Source organism: Mercenaria mercenaria, chromosome 7, assembly GCF_021730395.1.
Source record: "Mercenaria mercenaria strain notata chromosome 7, MADL_Memer_1, whole genome shotgun sequence".
Taxonomy (NCBI): Eukaryota; Metazoa; Mollusca; class Bivalvia; order Venerida; family Veneridae; genus Mercenaria; species Mercenaria mercenaria.
Genome location: NC_069367.1, coordinates 41550507 through 41570845, shown reverse-complemented (window position 1 = coordinate 41570845; position 20339 = coordinate 41550507). Strand labels below are relative to the sequence as shown.

Sequence of the window (20339 nt, the reverse complement as noted above, 5' to 3'; positions counted from 1 at the left end):
GGTTACGCCGTCGTTATGCAAAAGATTAAGGTAAGATTCGAACATTTTTCTTCCCATCCCCAGGGTCCGGGGGTCGAATATGTCCCTGACATCGAATTTTCGAAATTAAAATGTCAAAACCTGTATTTTTCTCGTAGTGTTCGACGTTTTTAGTAGATATTGTTAAATACTACACAATAAAAGCTTCCCTGTACAACACCGTACCTCCATGTATTACCTCCCATGAAACCTTTCCGACATGGCCAAAATAGACAGATTTTCTAAGTTCGAACACTACCTGGTGTCTATGTCCCTGTACTTTTTAAATACTGTTGATGCATCTTAATATAAACAATGTCTTAAAAAGAACAAAAATGTAACATAACGTGAAATTGAATTTTGCAAATGTAAAACATTCAACTCAATTTTAATTAAAATATTTGCATTTGAAGTGTATTAATTAATTTATAACTGAAACATTTCGATATTTTTAAAAAAAATCAACAGACTGTGAGTGTTATTATTAAAATGAAATAATGTTAATGTACATACAAATATGGATAATGCACTTCTAAAACGCAACATGGGAAATGAATTGGCATATTGAAATATCAACTATTAAAATGTGTGAAGTGGCGGATATCCCCTTCCATATCTATGTACAGTATAACGACTTATTCACAAATTACTACGTCAGTTATGGGAATGCAATTTTGTGCTGACATGAACAATCGGTAAGTTTTCGTTAATTTCGTACTGTTTTATTGCATGATTTTACATAACTCGCCGGTCCATAGTTTGTGCAATATGTCTGTTCTCTATTTAAAGCAATATTTTTGCTGGACTAATGTCAAATTGTTAAAGAAACACTGTATGAATGTCATGTAATAAACACTTATTCGATGGTTTATTGGTCAACAGTCAAAACCCATCTGCCCTCGCCCTTCGACCGCGGGATATAGCAGCCATCCAACTATATATGTATAATGTATGATATATATGTATATAATGTACAATATAGGAACCATCCCGCGGGATGTTGGACAGTTGCAGGACGCAGTGCATCAGGGTTTGTTAGATACCGCTAATATCTACAAGATGATTATATTAGTTAAGTGTTCTACCTCTATAAGACAAGAACCACAGCCATTGCGTATACTACGCACAGACTTCCCTGTATAAGTTTTAAATCCGGTACAACACAAAACGTACATATGCATAGCAAGAAATAGTCTTTATAAATGTTTCTCAAACCAAGAAACAAGTGGTACAGATCGGTTAAGGTCAGTTATTTACGATATGTTTCTACAATAATCCACACGCATATTTCTGTTTTTCCGTTTTGATCTGCTATATTCTGTGCGGTAAACTTAGTATGTTTTGATTAAATTACCCCTTAACTGATGGATACATTAGTGGTGAACAATTTTCAGTATCTGTTTATTTAACTTTATTGTTATCTATTGTTCTTCAAAAGTTATTTATTTTTCAAATAGAAAGATACTTACATAAAGATATTTTAAGCATCAATAAGTCGACACATGTTTTTTCATAAAGCCGACCCAAAAATACAGATGCCTCATGCAGGTGGATTAGACCCCACTTAGAGGCTATCCATGTCGCATCGAACCTTTATGCTACAATCCTATACTAAGACAAACGACCAAAAACGTCTCACGGGCAAAGATCAGTTTTAATAAATAAATATAAAAATTATGATATAACGGATACACTGTAACAGAAATTCAAAGAAGTAGATTATTATTACTTATCATTTGTCGTTGAAGAGTTTCAAGGTTGTTGCTAGAGGGCCGAGGAGTAACATGGGTAGCTCCATACATCAAATATCCTCATTTTCCACACTAACGCTCAGAGCTCATAAAAACTTCTTTCATTCACAATTCACACAGGTATGACACTTTTATTTGATGTTATATTAGACGTGGTGTATGCTATGAAATTTAAAAACAACAGCAAAAAAAAAAAAAAAAAAGAAAGAAACTTATAAAACATACGTGCTTTACAACAATATAAAATAATCTCACTATTTGTTTCAAAATTGACTTGTTCAAACGGAGATCCTCGCTTAATAAAATCGTTTTATTCTATTATCTTTTTTATTTATCCAGTCTTGAACGTTTATTTGCAACACATGACCGTACAATATATTACCGTATTGGACGCACGTGCGTATCAAAAAAAAAAAACCTGTATTTTTTTCGTATTTGGACGGCTCAACAAACCCATGTTAAAATACGATAAAGTCCGAAACGTGCGAAAATATCCCGAATATTATATAAATCGAGTGAAGTAGGCACTTTAATAGGTCAGTGGGCTAACAGCCAAAGAGCCATTTTTAAGGGGCCAACAATGACCCAATCACCTGCTGGTCAACCAAAATGGCTCTGTGAGCCCCCCCCCCCCCCCCCCCCCGCAGGTTTCGGATACATTGTGTAATGGGTCATTTTTTGAATACACAATTTTTACCTCCCCTGAGGCCCTGTGAGTCATTTACAACAATTAACAAAGGAACATGGCCCCCGAGTCAAAAACGGCCCCCTATTCACCTCTAGGCTACTAAAATGGCCCGTAAATCCAGGTTAGCCACACGGCTCTATGTACAGCGTTTGATTATGCGTCTTGAAATCAGGAAACTACAGAAAAGGCAGAAATATCATTTTTAATTTAAAATAATTTAAATGAAATAAATACAGAATAAAAAGGTTATTTAACTTTGTACTGGACAATACGAGATATATTTGGACTCGTACCCAGATGGAAAAGCCATATTGGACTCTCCGGTACTCTTCCAAATATATCTCGGTATTGTACAGAACAATGTTAAATAACCTAATAATCATGAATAATAAATATAATAACCATTGACTTGTAGATTTAAGTATTTAAACAGCCTGAGGATATTGTCAAAAGCTGTCCGCATAAAAAAATGATGATTTGCATTTTTGACCAAAAAAATTGCATTGTAAACACTGCTAAAATAGCAAAAACCTTATTATCTATTTGGCATTAAATACATAATTATACATTTATAGCGAAAATATTTTAACAATGCAATGAGTAGAGCATGTGAAATTTTCAGAGACAGTCTTAACATAAAGTATATTTACAAAGTAAAACACAATATATTGATAATACTTGTAGCTGAAAAAAAGTATTACAATAACAATACGAAATATTTAAAGTAAAACACAAGAGATTAGACATTTTTTTGTTCAGAAGCAAAATAAAGGTACTTAGATACATTATTAAGTGTCAGAGAATTTGTTGAAGATATAAATTTTTCAAACTTATGAACAGTTGGCCAGTGACAAAAATATGGTTTCAAAAATTTCTTACGTAAAAGGTAATATTTTGGGCAAACTAATAGAAAATGAAATTCGTTTTCTACTACATTCATGTTACAATTTAAACAGAGTCTGTCTTCTCGTCTGACATGTTCATATCTCCCCGATTCTATTGCTAAATTATGAGAAGATAAACTAAATTTTGACAGTGATATTCTATATTTGCTGTATTTACAAGATTAATGTATTCTTCAAGTTGGAATGAGTGTTTGTAAAGGCTATACGATGCCAATATGCTCGAATTTTTAAGTACCACCCGTTTTAAATATCAATTATTCTGTTTTTAATATTTTGAAAATTGATCTGGATATTTTCTTGGTTAATCCATAAGTATGTCATTCCGATTTCATTTAAAATGGATTTGATTTGATAGGCCAATCAAATGTATGGTTCAAAGCTTTTGACACTATCAAAAATGTACATATCCACTAACACAAAGTACAAATGGAGAAATCAGTAGAAACCTCCCAGAAAGATTACGAATTAACCATAAATTGCATACATAGTGGATTTAATATTCACTTTTTTCTCACACAGTTCCTTTCTAGTGCACTGACACTTAAAGACACTGATTCTGGTATGCCTGGTATGTGGCCTATGGAGATGATAAGGTCTGCGTATTGGCGATAAGGGCCAATACACAAGTCGGGACCATTTGTAGACTTGCTTCTGTTTATCATAATAAGCTACTGTATAGCTACTGTGCAGTAAATAAATTTCAGGTGATATTTCTCACCTTTATAGCAAATCAGTTCTCACCTTTATAACGAGTTTAGAAAGCTTGACTGAATTGGGGCTAAATAAAAAAAGTGATAAGATACAACAGTGTTTTTATCATATTTTAATAAAGTAAGTTTTTTAACAATTATATCTCATTATTGCTTTTTTTTTATTATCAAAAATATAAAAAATGCATTCAGGCACATAGCTTTCAGAAGAAATAAATTATTGTGTATTTTTAACAATGATATATCTTTATTGCTGGATTTTATTATACATAAAAGAAAGTTAACACTATTTAGACAACACAAGAGGAATTAAGCATTTTAATATATAACATCCTTCTGTCTATATACCTTCTTTATCTATTAAAAATGCATCTGAACGCTTCTTTAATTTCTGATAAAATCCAGCAATTATCTTTTTTTTTTTTTCGTTCTTTTTTTATTTTGTTACTTTTGCTAAAAAGATCATAATCATTGAATAAACAAACTTGTAATTTCTCTTATTAAGTTTTGAATAATTATTTTATAGTGAGAACTGCTTTGCTATAATAATTTAATTGGCCAGGACATTACTCAATATGACTGAGCAATCAAAATTAGTATCTTATCAATTAAAATAATTTTGTGTACATTCTGAAAAAAGACTTAAAAAAACAGCATTTCAATTAATAAAATGCAAAACACAGGAAATAACCAATTTACCTGTAGGCAATAAAATTTATGATTCTCTGACAATGATTAGGCTACATGTCAAGTCTACAGGGGTTTTATGGACCCTTATCAGACTGGACCAGACAGGATCTTGCATATTGGGGATTAAAAAGTCTGGTATTTGGGGGGGGGGGGGGGTCACTTATATAGGAGATTTTCTTTGCCTTTAATCTTGTTAATAATGATAAAAAATAGAAATAGCAATAGTAAAATGACTTTAGTCAACAATCATCATCATCATGTTAAGTGACTGCCTCCCTCCACATGAAGTATATTCGCAATTTGGGAAAACCATTTTACACATGCGAAGCAGTAAGGACTGACTTAGTTCCTCTATATACAATAACTAAGCAGCTGATAAAACCTCTCAGAGTCTTGTAGGTGTGTGGGCTGGCCAGGACAACTTTGAAACCTTCCACGGTTGTTTGGACAACAGCAGCTTGAGGCAGCTTGTTCAACAATTGAAAAAGTCTTCCATAAAATATGAGCTGCTGAAATGATACTGCATGTATTTTAACCACACTGGTATGCGTTTTTATTAATGTATTCTTCAACAAATTATAATATAAAAAGTTTCACGGACCAGAACACACCTGTAATTACTTATAACTGCACCCAATTTTCCCAATAAATCTTATGAGTAATTATTCTTTAAAGATCAGATAAATAATATGAATCTAGCTGCGAGTAGCTTCAGGCACACTTCTTGTTTGGACTGAAAAATAGCCAATATAAGGGCAAATTCATACATCATTTAAAGTTTAATGAAGTTCATATGAAATAGTAATCGGATACACACTGGAAAAATAAAACCAAGCAGTGTTAGGAGTATATATGGAAATTGTAATAATATGTTGGCGATGTTTCAAATGTATTCAAATTTTTGGACGCCGTATACGTTATTGGCGTGCATTGAACACCCCGACATTTTTAATGTTGTTACTGTCGTATGTATCACATTTTATATAGATTTTAAAGTTGACATATAATTATCTTTCAGTAAAATATTTTATCATTTGTATTTTAGCTGTAAATCTAAAAAAAAAACTCACGAAATATATTTATTTTGGCAAACTTTGTTTGTATAGAACTGTTATCAAAACTAAATGACATTGTGCTATCTACCGGTAAACACTATAAGAATCTTCCACTGGTTGAAGGTACGGATAGAAATATCTGGCGCAAGGGTAACTATGGTAATTATGCAGGCGGTAACGAAGCTCTGCAGAGTTAGTGTAAACCTGTTACCCGAGAGCCAGATATTTCCATCCGCACCTTCAACTAGTGATATATTAATTTTTTTGCGTGCTGAATTCTTTTATAGGCCGGTCATTTTAACTTTTGGTGTTGAACTAATTCCAACATAAACTTTTGGTGTGGAATAAATAGAATTCAAGGAAATGACACATAGAAAACAGTCCTCAAAATATCAAAGCATATGTTTGAAATAATTCATCTGGAATTCCATCAAATACTTATTGCGGCCGTTACAGTGGACCATACGCTGTATTGTTCTTCTGTTGGTAAACTGCAATATAAATATGTTGTTTGAATATTAAGTAAAAAAGATGACACTTGCAGGTAGCCTACCTTTAGTATTTTACCATCTTTGTTATAAGTCGTTGAGGTGTCAAAAACTCAGAACATATGTGTCAAAATTCAGAAATGATTTTCTAACCAAATTTATACATACATATTTCTAAAAGACTTGTCGGCTATGGAGTTAAAAGGTATAAGCACGAAACGTCTGTATCTCAAAGTCAGAAAGAAGAAAAAAAAAACGTTCAAAATAATGTATTAACAGTGTTACTGCAGATGGGTGGGGTACTTGATAATATCAATATTTGCTCAGTCTAAGTACATAAACAGTTACGACAATTATTAATACTTCTTGAACTGCTTCATCATGCAATGCATACTTGTGAATAAAGAAATGATACTAATAGTTTGTTTAATTAATTTTATTTTAGATAAATTTGCAATACTTTGCGAAATTTACATCTAAAGACAACTGCTTTTAATTTTCACCAATTTTTCAGAGTTTGGCATGGGATTTGGGATTTGAGGACTTTTTTCCTGTATTGTACTAAAGAGTATTGATCAGCAATAAACTTTCATGTTGTAATTAGTCTGAAGTTCGGACATTTTTACCTTTATCACATACAGTATAAAGTACAATTTTGTGAGGACTATCGAAAGACAGTGTATAGGCAATAATGAATACCGTATTATAAAAGGTAGATAAAAAGATAAACTTTATGGAGCTTAAAATATCTGAGGACAATAAAAATGGTACACAAACGCAAAGGTATTCTTGGTAGTTATGACCAGAAAGTATAGAATGTACGTATCAGAACAAGATGGGCAGCACATAAAGGTCAGTTTTCGCAGCTTCATGTGAGTTGCCGGAGGATGAAGATGGCTGAGTTCGAATCCAATGTACTTCACCGCTTTGGGACTTAAACCCCGCAAAGAGGACCTCTGCGACACAGTGGTTAAAGTCGCTGACTTAGAATCACTTGCCCCTCACTGATATTGATTCCAATTATTGTTTGGGACGAAAAATTCCTTATGTTGGGAAGCCTTTTCTTAAGGATGATTGGTGATTCTACCAACGTACCCGTGTGTGCCTGAAATGATTAATGAAGATTGGCCTAGTTGTCTGTCTGACTATTACAAATCTGCAACATTTCCGCATGTGACCTTACATATAATTATTTGTATTGACGTGACATAAAGCTCTATTACAAATTAACAAATTTAATGAAGTACTTTTTTTTACATACACGCATTTGTACCTATAAAATTTCTTCCAGATTAATTGGGTTTGTGTCTGTCCTTGTTGTTATATCTATTGTGACTGCCATGGTTTACTTAAGTTTTGATGATCGACATGTCTACCTAACTGTACGATTTAACGACGATGAACGGAACTATGCTGCAGCAATTGAATACAACAGGAAGTTACTTGACGAATATAATATGAAAATAGACGGAAAGAGATACCAGAATGCGTCCTTGGAAATAAGACGAACAGTTACAGAAAACACTAAACTTAATACGTGCAATTTTACGACAACTGAAGATATGGACTTGATGAAAAAGGTATATTTGTCTGAAATTTTGGTGATACATAAAGATACTGGAGCTGGCAAACGTATTTCGTTTCAACATCCTAGTGCTTAACAATTGACCATGTTTAATCTTCGGATATAGTCTCATTTGTTACGTTTAATGTTGTTACCACATTCATCACATTTTATTTCGTTTACCTTTATTAATACCTAAGTAACTTCTTTCGAATTTGACTTTACTTAAAACGTTTCCATCTGTAGTATTAACATTGTTTTAACATAAGTTATTATGGCCGCTGTATATTAAACTTTCCCGGGTCATATTTCACACTGTATAGTGGAAATATTTTCACTAAAACCTTATTCTGAAGTATATTATATCATTTATGAATGCGTTTACTCTAATATATATTTTCATATTGTGAATACATTGTAAGTGTATAAGAACTTCTTTTCCAATTTTTAGCTGAATACATGTATAACAGTTTGGAGGTAATACAATGTATTTGAAATTTTTTTTTAAAAAAATGCATTTTATTTCAGAAAAGACTTCCTTTTATTGAAAGATTTAAGAACCCATGTTGGTATGAAGGCAAAACACTCCTGTGTTTACCATATATGTACCTTGTCGGGGCTGCTAAGTGTGGTACAACTGACTTGTACAAAAAGATATCAAAACATCCACATTTTGTGAAGCCAAGGACGAAAGAAAATAACTGGTTGTGTGATAGACGTTTTTGTAAGTACCAGACACAGCAATGTAAGCGCATCATTTACTGTTCAGTATTTACTGTGTAGGTATTATAATAGTGAGTCGCAGCATAATATGCTCTCAACGGTCCAATCGAATGTAGTCCATATTAATATGTAATGCCATTGAACTGCCAAGTAGTAAATGCCATTTTCAAGTCATATATTAGCTTTATTGACGCTTAACTGTACAGAAGAATGTCTATGGATGAGTTTAGGGATCGTATGCTTCAAGTCTTTGTCTGAACTTTCCTGGTAATATGAAAATAAAACAAGATACTTTCGGAAGTGTACCTTCATCATATTAGTGTTTTATTACGTATCTCGGTGAGATCAGAATGAGTTTCTTGCATTATTGTTAACCAATTTTTTTATTTATTCTTTGGGGGGTGGGGGGGGGGGGTAGTTACTTTCTACTGCAAACAGGCCTTCGAGTCAAGGGTAGTCTAATAGGAAATGCTGACAAAAAGATGCTATGCATTGTAATTTTGATCTCAATATAACTGCAAAAAAACATAAAGTACCGTCTAACAGATCACCGTTTAGATTCGCTGTCCAAACCTTGTGAGTTAATTTTTGGATGCGAACTATGGTTTGGGTGGTCGTACACTTAAGAAATGTATATAATTGCTAGTGACTTACAATTTTTAAACACGTGTTGTATATCGATTAACGATCCCGTGTTTATTGGATTTTTCTCAAACAAAAATAATGCTATTGGCAAATAATACATTTATTTTTGGAGAACATAGTAACATAATAGTTTTACTTCGGTATTGTATATTAAATGTAGATATATATATAATCATCTTAGACTCGTATTTGGTTTGGCCTTGACTCACTGTTAATTGAAATGTAATGAAGATCTACACATATGCTTACAATGAAAGTTGATGACAAAATTATACATAAATATTTCACTGTAAACATTCGAGATGTTTTACTATTTTTGATAAAATAAGCGCTAGGATGCTAATAAACAATAAAGTTACCAGTGTCTATACACTTTAGAGAACAACTGATCCAACAAATATCCATGAATGTGTTCTTACCCACTCGACATGTTATAATTCAACGATACACACAGTAAACAATATCAGGCTAGTTATTTCACCCCATTTCAGTTATATTCTCGACAACAACAGTGTCCCAATGTGACATGTCATCAGTGTCAAATTTGAAATCAGTCAGAAAAGTTGTCGGTGGGTCTGTGCAGTCAGCCTTGACGGGATGGAAACGTGTTCAACAGTCTGGCATCGATTTTGAAAATAGAATAAAACGCAAAAAGCACAGTAATTGTGTCGATATTTACATGAATTTGTGCTAAAATGTAATACTACATGGAAGTGGATGGTGGTAAAAATCAAATAATTTGCTAGAAGACAGTGACAGTGGCTGCCGCCATGTTGCCATAAACTCTGTCTTGTACGATAGAAGTAATATGAAAGACATCGTTGACATACGAGTTAATTTAATTTTCACAATAAAAACAATTTCTTTATTTGTGATTGATAGCGAATAGAGTAACCTGAGTATACATTCACGCATAGCGATGAATTTTAAGTTTATCTGAGTGTTTTCTCCGCAATGAGCAGGGGACGTCATTCGATCGCTCGAACTTGTTAATCGCTCAAAAATCCTACAAGGGAGTTTGCAGTTAGTTTCAAAATATAATTACATTCGTTTTAAGAGTAAATTTTGGATGAAAGGGGAAACCTGTGTCGTAAACGTGGCGAATAGCAAATAACGTCAACGTGACATCGGCGCCCTGATATATTTGCAAAGTATGATATTTGCCAGAACAGTAATGATCACAATAATTTTTGTGAATAGTTTGTGTTTCATTGTAACAAAATTCGAAACAACATTTAAAGTCTGATTTCCTCGAGCTCGCTTTGAGGCTTTGCTTTGATTCATTATATGGATAAATACATCTTCCGTTTTGACCAATCAATAAATAAAATGTTAACATTTTCTTGATTAGTATTGGTTCACCCATATTAAATGATACACTGGTAAAATGGTAAATACTATCGAACTGCTCTTAATGATTAGACATGGATAAAACACACAAATGTATCTTTAGGTGCATGTGATTTCTTTATAATGTATCATGCCATTTTACTTACAGTTGGAAATAGTTCCTTGTCGTTCTACGCTTCATACTTTTTCCGTATGATTCGTGAGAGGTTAGACAGGGAATCTGGACCTTCCAACCTTATCACAGGTGCGTACATATAAAAATCCTAATCCGAAACCACCGATTTTAATATATCCATGTATTCATTTAACATTGGCAACTAAATGCAGTTAGCAGATATCGAAGTTAAATTTAAGGCAGATAATAATTGCCACTTTGGACACTATCGTCCCTTTTTACTAGGTTTTGCAAATAAAAAAATGACACCAGTGATCGTTTTGCTATTTAATCAGTTTTATGTTTAAATAAGCTATTTTCAATAGGCATAATGAAAAGTATTGAATATTCCTCTCATATGTAATAACATTTTAAGAATGGATTTTTATGTTCCGATTTGTAGTTTTGCTCGTGTTCGTGCCCCCGTCTGTTCACGCATGTGTATATGTATGTGTGTACACAAATAGGTGCGCTGCAGATAATTTTCTTGCGCAGTTTTTGATTTTGGAATAACTTTGCACAAGTAACTAGCCACCAATACTGAGACAATATGACGCGTGCAATAAACAGAGACCTCAGTAAAAGATGATGGCCATATTCGGAAGTCGATTTTTTCTTATCTGCTATATGTATGTTCAAATAACTGGGACACTTACATCATAACAGGAAAAGAATCACGTTGCGTTTATGACTATACGACATTTACAACTCTTATATTACAGGTCAATGTCACACTTAAAGATAAACCATTTTACATCATTTTTGTGTCCGTGCTATAAGTTTTGTGTGGAATATTCAAATGACTTGGCACATACATTCATTACTGTCAATAACTAGATAATGTTTTACATGCAAAAGCTAGACCCTTCGCTTAAAGGTCAAGGTCACTCTGGGAGGTGAAAGATTATAACTTTATAATTTTTGTATGAATCATACAAACTGACAAAAAAGTTCCATTACCAGAAGATGTGTCGCGTGTAAGACCTATAGCTTAAAGAGAATTCCTATAGTTTTTTTTCTTTCATAGAATTTTTTTAAATTCACATATATGATAGGAAAATTTGTGCTGAAAACAATGAACAAATAAAAACAATAGGTCACCAGGCTTGTTTTTGTGAAAAATTGTTTTGAACACACCCACTGTTGCTGAAACTGCGAGCGATTTTTCAACATTTTCATAATTTTCTGCTTTTTTATAAATATCAACCAAAATATACATCTTGGCAGCACAATACGGTTTTTTCTTTTTACAGATTTTATTATATACTTATTTGATATCATAGTCATATTTATAATACTCTATCCTTACAATAATGGGTACAAATGAAAAAAAATATTGTTTCATATTTACTTTTGTGAACTTTTTTCAATGAAAAATACCCATAGTGAAGAATATTTCTTTTAAATTTTGAAAAAACTCTTTCATAGAATTTTTTCTTTTTCTTCTTGTGTATAGATAATTGTATTGTGAGCATAAAAATGGCTAAAAATGTATGGGTCACCAGGCTAAATTTTATGTTAAGACCGCTAGAATACAACACCTGCTCGGACGGAAATGGCGCGAACCTGGCCAAATTGATTACATGTATGTCTGCTAAAAGTTTAAAAAAAAGTTTTAAAAAATCTTAATTCTTTCTATAATTGAATACTAAATAATCTGAAAGGTGATATTGTCTTATCAGTACTAAGTCAATTACCTTATATTATATGAACAACACTGTCCTTGTACTAAAATGCGATGTGAAAACACAACCACAAAAATAGCAAGATACCTGTCAGGCATGATACTTGTCAATACAACATAAACCAGTATCAACATTTGATTACTGATATAACTTATCAAAAATGTTATTTCATTCAAAATTCCTCATATTTAAGATTGTCTGTAACATGTTTCAACAAATGTTGACTTCAGTTGAGTTTTCCATAGAAAGTGTCGGCTGCGCAGAAAGATGCGCATAAAAAACTATAGGACTTCCCTTTAAAGGTCAATATCATAATTAGATGCCCATGATTTTTCTTCATTGTTTTGTCAGGTCTATAACTCGTAACTTGTATGTATATATAGATTGATATTGGACATAAAACAAACATTTACCATATTATGGTGATCTGTCAAGTGCAAGGTCCCTAGCTGAAGATCAAGACCACGAATAGTGGTCACTTTTCTTGTCTGGTCTATAACTTTTATACGGATGCATTTAGACGGATATTCTAATAACTTGGCATGAAGTTTTCCTGTAACAAAACATTATAAAATTTAATCAGTTATAAAGTGAAATAATACTTTACAGTCTTTTCTCTCTTCTGGTCAATAACTTCACTAAAAATATTCCCATGATTCTATTGTCAACGTGGCATTACTAACAGGACGAACACTTTTGAGTCCTAACATTATGTAGAGGGTGAGGAGTCTATATCTAATCAACCCGTTTCTGTTTTTTATATATGACGGATCCTCTTGTAAACAAACGTTGTAACATTACTTTAAGTGACATTTTGGGGGGCTTTTACAGTGTTATGCCATTGGCTTTAGTTATTCTCTACAAAGCAACCGGTGAAATGGCGCATACAGCTTACATGTAAAAATTATTTTCAATGTGTTTTATATCAAAGCTGTTACTTGCTGCAGAGCATTAATATCTCTGTTCTATGGAATCCGTACAAATTAGATATATTCGAGTAACGATTGTTAAAAGTCTTTTTTCACAATTAGGTGACGCGACGGTTTTTAATTTACAAGGTGCGAGAAGATGGAAGTACCTGGGACAAAATATTGGCAAAGACGAACCGGTGGAAAACACTGCAGACTATCTGTATCATCTTAACAGCAACACCAGAATCCTTATCAACGTGAGAAACCCAGTTGACAGGTGGGTTTAGACTATAAACATACTAGTACTGAGTTCGGTCTTTAAACTTTGATAGGCTTGGGGATAAATGTTCTTGACTGGCAGAGGTTGTGACAGACGGCGTGACCTGCGCAAGTCACATGCCTTGTCTTAAAGGTCAATTTGTAGACCTTAAAGATAACTATTTGACAATAGAAAATAATAATTATTATGCAGTACAAAATAACGATCTTTTTAAAGACAAAAATATACGGCATAATAACAATAACAATAGCGTCAATAATCGTTTTCAAAGGCAGTACAGAAGACATACGCCTGGATGTGTTGTACCTTGCTAATCATGTTGAAACACCTCAAATTTCTTTTTAATTTCAACTGTGTGATAAACAGGTTATGGTCGGAGTACCTTGATCTCACCAGAACTCGAGAAAAATCAGCACAACGTTTTCACGAGATAGTTGTGAGGCAGGTACGGTTGTATAACAACTGTCTGAAGAAACGGACACTTAGAAGCTGCATGTACGATAATGACCTTAGCCAGCTTGCAATGGTAACTATTTTATCGTCAACATATCATCATTATCATTTACAAACACAACATTGTCAATAATTCAGTCATCATTATAATAATCATAAGCGCCATGGCCGCCAATACCACGACGAACACCATAATCATTATTGTTATCATCACCATCAGCTTCATGACAAACAAAAATTAACACTTTATCGTTTTTTTTTTTTGTGACCGGCATTATCATTATTATTATCATCATCATCATCATCATAACCACCATCATTGTTTTGTGAATGAAACTTACCTTTCATATTGTTACCTAAGTCTGTTAAAGTAAGAACAGCATGGAGAAAAGCTTAGAAATTCATTTCTAAGTACTTTAGATATTTAAAATGTTATCAAACAATTCTCTAACAGTATTGCTTTTATTTACTTTTAGATTTTACATATCCACGTTGGTTCATTTTACCGCGGTTGATCAATATAATTTCTATTGCGACTGTTACGCATGCATGATGATCTATTCCTAAAAGCATCGACATGAATGTAATTGTTGTTTTTGTTGTTGACTACACGATGATTTAATTTTCAGTTGTCTTACGAAGAAGTTGCCTTGAAACAAGAACGATGTACTGTTATGCCTACCGAAATAGTTAGTACAGATTTTCTAAATAAAACTCTGTTTTTAATTTATGGTTTGTAATTTTCACAAAGCTCGTTTTTAATAGCACTAACAAAGAGATAATACGTTCGACATAAAGAAAAATTCATTTCCCAAACATTTTGCGTTAAATTATTGTTGTTGTTTCTGCTGCTTAGAAAAAGTTAAAAATATAAATAAGCAGCAGTCTGTTTGGAATTGGAGCATATATCTTACTTAAATCAGTAATATTTTTAGTATACTCAAGCAGTTGTTATCCATCGGAACGATTACTTGAAAAGATATCCTAATACATTCTAATAAAAACTGCACTAAGATAATCATTATTATGTGGCAACTAACTGATATTAGCCGAGCGGTTAAGGTTGATGACTTCGGATCACTAACTCCGCTGTTGTGGGTACGAAATCCTTCTTGAATGTGAAGAACCTATCCATCAAGGATGCTGAAGGTCAGTGGTTCTACCCAGGTATACTTTGAATTGAAATTTGGCGCAGAAATAATAAAAACCTTCTTTTAGTCTTTTCAAAAACGGTCTGTCTGTGGAAGAGCACACGCAGTTTAGAACTTGTATAGTTACTAGGGCAGTCTGATCATGGTCTGCACTGTTCGCTATTCAGTCAGTAAATTTTCAGTGAACACCCCTTCGAATAATAAATGGTATTGCCCAAATTGAAAGATGGACCAGTCCATTATAGAAATTTAGCAGGGTAAGAGTTAATAAAAGGGAAAGAGATAAAAGAGCATGCATACCTTAAACATTACAATAGGCTTTTCATTACAAGCATCTTAATCCTCTGCATTTATATATGTCCAGATAGCTTTTGATATATCTGAAATATAAACATATTTTAGTGGGTTTGGTCAGTGCTCGGAGAGTGACAGGGAATTGCCATTGCGTGGTTACACGGAGCTACTTCAGTGCTAGCTGACATATATCAATAATATCCTTACTGAACTCTTTCTAACACACCTAGAGGCTAGTTCCATAAAAATTGTACTTTGCACATTATCACAGGAACCGTATTTTTATTGCATTTTTGTTTCCTATTTTGCCTTTATGTATCATCAAATTAGTTTTTGACCGTCTTGAAACTGCACATAAAGTTTTGTGAATATGTCTCGAGTGCATTTGTTGTTGTCGAAATAGTCATATTTTCCGGACGAACGGGCTGATTGGATGCAAACCTATTATTCCAATTCACCGCTAAATTAGAATTAGAATTTTAAAGAAAATGAACTCTTTTGTAACTACTATTCAATAACCATTGCTACACTTCATAATATTTAATCCCCATATAATTATTTTGTTATATATTTCAATTAATTACTCATTGATATTTAGTCACAGTAAAAAAAAATGGGATGGAGCCCTAATAACAGCACTAGATGTTATAATGCTTCTACCCTTAAACATTGCTTTCCCACTTTCCGTGTGGAAAACATGCGTAATTTCTGGGGTGGATTTGGGTTTTCGTATTTTGTAAGATGGCTGATCTTTAATCTACAAGCTTTGTCAACAGCTCCGTAAGTACATGTATTGTAGGTCGTTGATCGACGAGAACCAATACCCAGTGTATTTTAGATGGATAATTTACAATCTTCAAGCTATGTCAAAAATTCAGATCGTTGATCTACGGTTTACAAATTATGTCAACAGTGCCTGGATGTATTTTAGGCCCTACGATCTATAACCTAGGTCAACCAGTTCTCAATGTGTTCCCAATGGTTGATATGTTTTCAAAATGGATGGCTGAGCTACAATCTAAGAGTCAAGCCAACCATTCTGAATACATTGTATAGAGTTGATCTACGATCTACGAACTAGATCTACCAATTTTGAATGTATTTTGAATGGTTGAGCTGCGAACCACTTTCTCAAACGTAACACACTGATTATATTCAGCAAACTGTGGCTTTTAATCTTGTTTACAAAGCTACATGTCGAAGTCAGCTATGGTAAAAGGTTACAGATAGACTTTCAACTTTGATCGAAATACAACACTATCACATCAGTTTCAAGGTTAAACTTAGAATGTACCAGTCAGAAGTCAGGGTATTTCCGCATGTTCAAACTCTGCATTTGCAAATTCTATTCCCTAAAATTTTCTAACATAACAGTTTTTTAAATAATTTTCGTGTCATTTACAGGTGATGTTACGTGCTGGGGTATACCATGTATTTATAAAAGATTACCTCAAGACATTTCCACGTGATCAAGTGCTTATACAAAGGCTTGAAGACATAGCAGCCGATACTGAGGGCTCCACACGACGGACATATAAATTTTTAGGTTTCGGTATGTCTTTTTCAAGCACGCGTTAGCAAATGACTGTCTTAAAGCTACAGTCACACATACGGATATGTCCGTGCGTTGAGGCACGGTGCGGATGGGAATGATCTGTAGGGGATTGGACACGGATAAGTACGGAGCAGTAAGTCTTAGTACGAGAAAATTGGTGAGAAACGGGGAACAAAAAGACACAGGACGCGAATAAGTACGGAAAGGTACGGCGTACTACGTTGAACTACGTTTTACTGCGCCTGACAACTTGCCCAGCGCGCGGACGGATCTGCGGTGAACTACGTTGAACTACGCTTTAGTACGGACTGCCTCGGATAAATACGTTAAGCTACGGATCAATAAGCATTACTACGTTCGCATTAAGGTTTAGTAGCGGGTCGGTAAGTTTCATATAAATTGCGCCACGTTTAGCCAGCGTTTTCATTACGATTATCTTTGACATCAAGTCAAGCTACGGCAAGGTACGTTTGAGTACGGATAACTACGTTTAGTACGTTTAACTACGGATGAATAAGTTTCGGCCAAGTTGGACTAAGTCACGCTCAAATAGCTACGGATCGCTCAAACTTTTGTGCATGTTCAAAAGTTGGAGAAACTTGCAAGTTGGGAGTACGTCTTGAATACGTTTTGACCAAGTGTCAATACGGATTGATACGGATTACTACTTTGAGGTACGGCACAGGTACGGATCGATACGGATAACTACGTTTCTATCCGTGGCTAAACGTAGCTATCCGCGCCGTATGTGTGACTGGGGTATTACATGTTATTCAGTAGAATATATCATTACAACAGCTGTTTTATCATTCCGACATTGGTTTTCTAGTCTCATCGTGGTCAGTTTAGCCCACTGGCGCCAGATCAGAAAGAAAATGCCTCTGTACATGTTATACCCTACCCCTAGGTATTCTAAGAAGCATGGTTCTTATGGATATCAAACAAGTTGTAATTTATCTTCCATTGTGTACCGGTCTCATTTCTTCAACACATTTTATCTTAAAAAACAACGCGTAGTTTATAGTTTTTTCAACGTTACACAAAAAACTTGCTTGACCTTCCCTGGTGAAGTTCCTTTCTAGATTACAAAACCATTCTGATTGGCTGTTGTGAAAATGTATGTCAATCGTCATTTTACTACACGTGTTCGCTAAAATGTGAAAATGCAGCATAAATGTGCAAAATGAATAAAATAAACAAAACAGATGCAGATCAATGTACGATTTCAAATTAAAGATCATATAAAAGGTGAATTTCATTCATCATTTCCAGTTTTAGTGTAAAATTGTAATTTTTTTTTAAATTCTGTTTTTGTTTGTTTATATTTCGCCAAACATGTGCACAATGCCGTGACCTCTAGACCGGATGTTCATTAGGGAAGGTCAAGCAAGTTTTTTCTGTAACGTTGACGAAAGCATAAAAAATGTTGATAATCTCCGCAAGATGGAATATTGAGATAAGGTGACTGGTTCACGGTGGAAGATAAATCATCGCTTGTTCAATATACTAGGTACCCATTCACCAAACTGCGCGTTTAAGTTGAGAAATTTACGATTGAAACGGGTTAGTATATTTTCCCGATCATGACCATGGTTCTTATAGAATACCTAGGGGTAGGGTATAACATGTACAGAGGCATTTTCTTTCTGATCTGGAGCCAGTGGTTTAGCCTAAGTTATAACAACCCAGCTAATGAGAAATCAATTTCATATCTTTCGAAACTTTGGGAATAACTATATCTGTTTAAGGGCAGCCTTTTATCTTCCCAGTTCCTCTTTAGAAAAGGTAGTTGCTTTAATACCTTATTGGTGACAACAAGAATTGCTAAAACATGAATAAGTATAACCGAGTAGCCATAATCAATTTCAGATAATTGATGATCCAAATTAAAATAACAGCACGCCGCACCGATACGCCACACTAACATGACAACACGCTATATATTACAAGAAATAAACATACACAAAAAAAAAATATCTCGACATTTTCCTTTGTAGAAATGCTGTCGGACGATCGAATGAAGCAGATTGTTACTATGCATATAATAAATGGAAGAAAACCTGGTAACTTAGATAAAGGACAGATGTTTGAATCCACAAGGCGTTTATTGTATGAGTTTTACAAGCCACACAACGAACAGCTGTCAGTTCTCCTAAATGATGCTAAATACAACTACGGACCACGTGATTAACATCAAACAACACACTTTTCCGTTTATAAAATATGAGAGCTAAAGATCTATCTAATGACTTTTAAAACGTGACCTACTAAACAATTCTTAATTTGTCAATGGAAATCTTTATCCATATTCTCTCTGTTAGTCGAACATTCATGTTGCATTGCAAATGACAAATTAAAATTATATTATATTGAAATAGGTGAAATAATATTTCTTTCTTTGTATTTCTATGTAGTATGTTCAAATAAGATTTGGGGATCTTTCGAAGCAAACAAAACCAGGTTTACTGTTTGAAATACACTAGCGAAACATTTTTTCACTTATGCGTTCATGTCACATAGGATGTCACACAGGATCTTTAAGATGAAGTGTTCTATGTATTATTTATAAGGTTTTGCAAACTATACAAAAGGTATCATTGAAAGGACATTGTTACATTAGGGATGGTGAAAGACAATTTTAAGTCCTTGGCATAAAGACTTTATTGTATTTAGACCACATAATCGTAGATCAGTTTCAGTTTATAGTGTTATAATGTGTGTTTGTTCGGGTGTAATGTTTTTCTCAATATTTTTTTCATTCATATAAACCCTGATGTCTACTTGTAGCAGTGACCACAATGTCAAACTTTAAAGTGCCGCTTCACTTAAATATCACGCCGTAGACACTTGACATGATACCCCACCCTGCCACATTATACTGTCACTAGTTTGATCAGTCCTATTACTATTTTCTTAAAGCTAAGCATCAAGCCATGCAAGCGAGGAAGCTACTAGTACCATTTTTCACTTCTTTGGTATTAAACGGCCAGGGATCGAACCCACGTTCTGCCACTAGGCTAACGAGGCGGTCGTGTGCGGTTATCGCTTGCAATTATATTGAGGACAGCAGAATGGTCAAATGAGTTCATTTTCATTTGCTGAAGGCTTTTCATCTTACTATCTACAGGATATACAGTAGTAAATTAATTTGCTATATGTTCTATATGAACTTAACAATCATCTGAGAGCTTTAAGACATAGCCATACAGGCCCATTTTAAGACAGAATTACTAGCCTTATACTCTTAAATGACCTATAAACTACAAACA

At 33.8% G+C, this 20339-nt stretch overlaps 1 protein-coding gene across 1 annotated transcript; it reads left to right on the top strand.

Annotated features, from left to right (window-relative positions):
- Positions 1-579: 579 nt before the first annotated feature.
- LOC128558805 (carbohydrate sulfotransferase 15-like) lies at positions 580-19723 on the top strand. The gene is made up of 9 exons (XM_053549020.1): positions 580-713; positions 7597-7885; positions 8398-8593; positions 10736-10831; positions 13458-13614; positions 13984-14143; positions 14700-14759; positions 16920-17067; positions 19068-19723. Exons 1-9 carry the CDS (start codon positions 637-639, stop codon positions 19259-19261), a joined length of 1377 nt encoding a protein of 458 aa, XP_053404995.1. The 5' UTR covers positions 580-636; the 3' UTR covers positions 19262-19723.
- Positions 19724-20339: the final 616 nt, after the last annotated feature.

Coding starts and splice junctions, on each gene's coding strand:
- LOC128558805 (XM_053549020.1), top strand. CDS start 637: ATGTACAGTATAACGACTTATTCACAAATTACTACGTCAGTTATGGGA. Junction 10,832..13,457: donor ACCTTCCAACCTTATCACAG/GTGCGTACATAT, acceptor TTTCACAATTAG/GTGACGCGACGGTTTTTAAT. Junction 14,144..14,699: donor ACCTTAGCCAGCTTGCAATG/GTAACTATTTTA, acceptor TTTAATTTTCAG/TTGTCTTACGAAGAAGTTGC.